The sequence below is a fragment of the Acartia tonsa genome, chromosome 13, assembly GCF_053477335.1.
Source record: "Acartia tonsa isolate MP-2025a chromosome 13, ASM5347733v1, whole genome shotgun sequence".
Classification (NCBI taxonomy): domain Eukaryota; kingdom Metazoa; phylum Arthropoda; class Copepoda; order Calanoida; family Acartiidae; genus Acartia; species Acartia tonsa.
The window spans coordinates 4,866,758-4,872,757 of record NC_137272.1 but is presented as its reverse complement, the minus strand read 5'-3'; the positions used below and the strand labels follow the sequence as shown (position 1 = coordinate 4,872,757).

The 6,000-nt window shown below is 33.6% G+C and overlaps 1 protein-coding gene across 2 annotated transcripts in view; it reads left to right on the top strand.

Moving 5' to 3' along the window:
- The first annotated feature begins 338 nt into the window (after nucleotides 1-338).
- Nucleotides 339-6,000, top strand: part of LOC145304027 (uncharacterized) — an 11,596-nt gene continuing 5,934 nt past the window's right edge. For both annotated transcript variants that reach the window (XM_080145785.1, XM_080145786.1), the window contains exons 1-5: nucleotides 339-485; nucleotides 996-1,049; nucleotides 2,545-2,631; nucleotides 4,247-4,412; nucleotides 5,537-5,622. In XM_080145785.1, coding sequence (XP_080001911.1) covers nucleotides 430-485; nucleotides 996-1,049; nucleotides 2,545-2,631; nucleotides 4,247-4,412; nucleotides 5,537-5,622 — 449 coding nt within the window. In that variant the 5' untranslated portion in view covers nucleotides 339-429. The remainder of the gene's footprint in view (nucleotides 486-995; nucleotides 1,050-2,544; nucleotides 2,632-4,246; nucleotides 4,413-5,536; nucleotides 5,623-6,000) is intronic.

Here is a 6,000-nt window from a genome sequence, read left to right as displayed (position 1 = left end):
CATACTTTTCTTTCTACTTACAACTAAATAATATATATTTAAGCCAATCTTTAGAATTGGTTTTTCAATGGTTTACATGGTATATTTTGGTTTTTTTTATGTTTTTTTTTTTAAATTGATTACAAAATGCAAAGTAATTAAAGCTGAGATGGGTTTTTATATGTATATGTTTCTTTACGCATATAAGAGAAGCAATGCCGCGACAAAAACAGTTTCACAGCAGTTGCCAACATAGAATAAAAATTCAAATTTTAAGTGTCATTTGTACACTGATTACGAGATGGAATATCAAGTGCCCCCCCCCCCCCCTCATGTTTAGTTTATTGTATTAAATAATTTACTACTACGGAATAAAATTACCCTTTTTTAATTCAAAAGGCGTAAGTTTTGAAGCAAACCAATCATGTTTAGAAAAGATAGGTAGTAAAAATGTGTTCCAGCTACAAGATAGCCTTCCTGCCAATGCAGGAAGGCTCCAGAACCAGGTAACCTATTACCGGAAAGGCTCTAAAAGAACTATATATGACACTTTCATGTTATGTTGTGTTTTTCACCTCCAACCCCCCCCCCCCCTCCCTAAAAAAAACATCAAAAGAAAGGGGTGGATAGAATTTCATCAATCCCCCCCCCCCTACTCCTCCTGCTGTGATTGTGCACCCTCCCCTCAAACAAAAAATCTGTGAAGTTCTTTTCTGTGCTACCAAAGGATAATATAGAAATTAGATATTAATAATCTTTTTAGTAGTAGGCTTTTTTTGTCTTTAGCTAAGGATATCACTAATCACTGAACCGATAAGGTTCTCCTTTAGAGCTTCTTATAGGTCCATGGAATGGTTTAAACTAACTTTTGAGAGAGTACCTCTAACCTCCTAATAAAAAATGTTCACACAAAAAAATATTTTTTTTCTCTTTAACTTCTCCCGATCCCCCACCTAGGGTTACCCTAGAGGTTTCTATAGGTGTACCCGCTATATTTATAATATTATACAATTAAGGTTGTGGAAAGAAGGATTTGAACAGCGCATGGGAAGACGACAATCTGGTTTCAAGTAAATTAAAAGGGAGGAGGGCATTTTTAACCATCTTTGCATACAATTATACATGTGACTAAGATTTAAGAAGGCCATATAGAATTTTTGAATCCTTTGGCCAATGACTGCACAATACAATAAAAAAAAATTTCGCGCAATTCCATAAAGTTGAGCGTTAGGTTGCAGTCAAATGCTCTTATTAAGTCAAAGTGTTCTTAATTATAACCAAATGTATATACATGAAATAAGAACAGCTTGACTACAACTTAACACTCAACTTTACGGATTTATGCAAAAAACCTACCCTCTTAATCTCAATTTATTAGTTGTGTAAGCAATACAAAGATGGCGAGAAATGTTCCCACCCCTCATTTAAATAATTCAAATAGATATAATTTTCATAGGAAGCTTCACAGTAAAGGAGAATCATTTCGGTCGGACAGTTTTAAGTTGTACAAAGACAGAAAGACATCCTGATACTTTTATATAGAGATTGCTTAGTTGTAAAGAGGGGGTTTTTAATGCAACCATCTCGTAATCAAAGCGCAAATGGCACTTAGAATCCCTATTTCGTTATGAAACTTGGCATGAGTAATCCTTGGTAGATCTATTATCCCTAAATCAAACAAAAATTTAAAAAGTAATGGATAACGGCTGTTACCCAGCTGCCATTTTGATGGACCCACACTATTTTTGGAAGTATTTTTGAGCTCAGCACTCACAAAAACCTACCCCTAGACATGTCACAAGCCCTATCTACACATCATACTCTTGTTCGCTCCCAGCCGTTTTCAGCGGCTCTAGCCGTTAAGCAGTTGGTACTAGATATTTGAAAATGGTTATTGTTATCATTTAACATGAATTTAAGCAAAAATATTTTTTAAAAGTTGATTTCTACCTAATAAATGATGGATTTACCATGAAAATGTCAAAAAAAGGCAAACGGCTGTGCTGTTAGTCGAAGTACCGTTTGCGTATTGATTACAAGATGGTTGCATTACCCCCCCCCCCCTTTGTTTAACAACACCTACTTCTTCAGAATGTAGAATATATATACGTGGATATTATGACAGAGGTTGTTAAAATGAAACGAGTTTATTGGTTAGTTTGTTCATCCAGTAGGAGGGAAGGGAATTGAAGAGGGAAATCGTTATTTTAGCCAGCTGGGTTTTTCAGTTTATTAAAGAACATGAAGATCTGTTGTAAGATCCAAGTAATAATATATACATTCTTTCATACCATGTATAAACGTACTTTGTTCATCGAACAGATCTACAGTATAGAAATATATACAGATAAATACCCCACCCCCCCTTTTTTTCAATGACCTTTTTCGTCTGCTATCAAATTATTTTCTACTACTTGGCTGTGTTAATATTCCTGATACCATATAATGATTTTACCCCCCTTCCCCCCCTAATGGAGAGTCAGCACAAGGTCATTGTGATAGGGAAATACAGTTATTTAACCCTTTCTCCATCTAGTGTTTTACTCAAATGTTAATCGTGTTCAGGCATGAAAAAATAGAATGGAATATAGAGTCAGCCAGAGATTTGGACGCCAGGATTCAAAACAAACAATATCTGGATGATGATAAAAGGTAGGAGATAGATTAAGAGATATAAGTTTTCCGGAATTTTAAAGTTAGGGGGAGATTTGAAATCTGCATCAAATTTTAAGGATTTTTTATAAAATTCGTTTTTTGTATAATTCTTTATCTAAAAGCGGAAATACAAATTAAGTTAATTAATTTTGGCATCCTTGATTGATGGATTTAAAAAATCTGCGCTTTGGATGTCGTACATCATTCAACCAATTAGAGCGCAGGTAGTTTAAAATCCACCTATCCTATTGGTCAAAATTAATTAACTTAAAATGTGTTTCCGCTTTTAGATAAAGAATTTTACAAAAAACGAATTTTATAAAAAATCCTTAAAATTTGATGCAGATTTCAAATATACTCCCTACATTAAAATTCCGGAAAACTTATTTCTCCTAATATAGATAGCTTATTGAGGACGTGTATCTTCGGTGTATCTCTGAACAAAAACTTGGTTAATGATGTCCATGACAATATGGTTAAATGCCCTTCACACTAACCCTTTGAATTTACGGCGTTAGTTTGGATACTCTGCATGGTTTTGGGTCGCGCCTAATTTGGACCAAGAACACAGTAAAAGTGTCGGACTGATTATGACGTAAAAAAAATTAGCCAATGAGAGGCCACTATAAATTTTACCATTTTGGTCAATAATGGCCTATCATTTGCTATTTTTTTACGTCATAATCAGTCCGACACTTTTACTGTGTTCTTGTACCAATGCATTCTCCTTTCTCTAACTAGCAGCATTAGAAACTATTTTTAACGTCTTTAGTTTGACACAGTGCAGTGTATGGCCGTCAGTACATTACGATTATGGTAATTTTATCTCAACTTCCTTAACTTTTTTGCACTTAGTGCTAGGACGTCCAAGCTTTTTTTTGAGGGGGTTCAAAGGTTTGAGTGATTACACCCCTTCCCTCTAGGGCCTCTATAACGTAGTGTAATGTAATTATCTCATTAAAAGCCTTTATTATAAAATTTTAATCTCCCTAGATAGTTTTAACCTTCCAGATTAGGATTTATATTTTATATCTTCCTAATACGTTCAATCTTTTTTAATTTGTTTATCTTTAATATACGGATTAAATTAGCATTAAACATGTTAATTAAAATTTATTGATATAATTTAATTGACATACTTTTCTTGCATAATTAAACAGTTATTAACCTTCTCTGGTAAAGGAGAACTATATCGGTTCAGCGGTTAGCGAGACCCTTAGCTACAAACAAAAAAAGCTTAACCCTTATACTAAAGTAACAGGATGTCTGTTTGTCTGTGTGTTTGTATGTTTGTACCGACCAGGTTCTCCTTTACAGGGTAGCTTCTCATATTTCCTGCGAAGGAGGTTACCAGCACCCTCCCAAGAGAAATCGTCCATAAAAAAAATATCCCCCCCCCCCAAAAAAAAAAAAAGTTTATTTAATTTTTTCAAACTGAAATTAGAAATCCCCCCCCCAACCAAAAAAAATTTATCCCCAAAAAATTTTTTATTTTTATTTTTAAATCTAGAATAAAAATTTGGTTATCAAATTCAACTTCCCCATCAAGTGCCCCTAGTGGCCTCTAGGGGCAAAGCCGCTAGTATTCAATATATAATAGGATTACATTTAGGTTTGAATTTCTTGTGCTGCCCACAACCAGATTAGAAAAGAAACGACAAATCCTGCAGAAGATGTATGACAGAAATGAAAAGAAAAAGGTGGCCAAAAAAGTTGGGGAAAAATACAAAAAGATTCTGACGGTGGATAACGCCACCGAAATTGCCATCAAGAATCAGGTTTGTTGAAATTTTAGCAAATTGTTCCTATTGCCAATTTATTGGCAAAAATCATTAAGTAGAAAACTTTATTTTGCTAATGGAGCGCGTTGGGTGACTTTTTTTTAAAGAGCGAAGCTACTATATATTTTGAAATGTCCGTAAGAAACCGATTTTCTCAGATCATAAAAAAGATAGACAGCTGAAATTTTTAGTGAAGATTCCCATTATATATGCCCAACTAATATATATATATTGTTTTGTCTATCTGTCTGTTATTTGGGGTGCTAGATCGATTCCGAGATTTTTATGTTTTCATGATTTTCTCAACTCGTATTCAAGATAGACGGCTGAAATTTTCAGGGATTAAATAAATTTACAATTTACATATCCCCACAATGTTTGAGGTGCTAGATCGATTCCTAGATTTTCACGTTATAAATCTTACAATTTTTCGTGATTTTTTTAGTTTTTTTAAGAAACTGCTCTATATTAAATTTTTCCCGATATTCTTTCATTTTTTTTGAGCTTTGTTACTTATGGATGATGTCATTCTTGTTTTATTTGTAAGCTAAACCCTATAATTGTCACACTTTTATTGCTTTTATATTAAATGTATTATCTACATTGTGTGTTTTATAAAGCTCAGCTTCACTCCTTATGTTTGTGTGGTTGTACCTAATTCTTTGTTTTCTTTAATTTCTCTATGTTTACTGATTTTAAAGGTATGAAACCCAGCAAAATATAAAATATTCAATTTAGTTCTTTAAATATGAAATACTAGCGACTACGTCCCTAGAGGCCTTTAGTGGTACTTTAATAAGTGAAAGGGAGGGGGAGGGGAGTTACACCACACTGTTACACTGTGAAGTAGAATAATACCGGTTCAGCGGTTAGTGAGATCCTTTGCTATCCACACAGAAATTCTGTTACTTTTGTTTTAGGTTTGTAAGAATAGTTATTTCTTGCATCGTATTGTAAATGGCTTTTCTGATTGTACATTTTTATATTCGTAGAAAGCTGGATATAATACAAGGCTAGACATAGTTTTTTCGTATGGATAGGAACCTGTTTCTATCTACCGGATTCGAATGAATACGAGAAATTTTGTTCCTGCACTTGTAATATCATTATGTTATTTGTAGAATGAATATGAGAAGAACAAAGCTAGAAATCACAAAACAAATATACAATTTCCCACCCCTCAGTCAACCATCAGACTCACTAACAGGTATTAACACTCAGTAGTTTTGGCGTAACTCATTGGAGTTGACATTTTAAACAGGGTTGGCAAAAATCCGGCTTTTTCTAGAAAAGTCTACGGACTTTTAACTTGTTAAATATTGGAAAAAATATTTAGAAAGCAACATTTTTATTTGAAAAATATAGAAAGAATTCTTTTTTGTTGGACCTTTTTGGAGGCAAAAACAGAAGTTTTTTCAGGGTGGACTTTTGTTGGTGGTTAAAACCGGAAAAAAAACCATGTGGTTGAATCTGCCAGGGACTTTTCCTGCCAACCCTGAATCTAAAAGAGTTTTATGTTTCTATCTGAATAAGTCGTTTTTGTTTATGATTTAATATTTGGATTTTTGAGAACTTCTCAATTTGT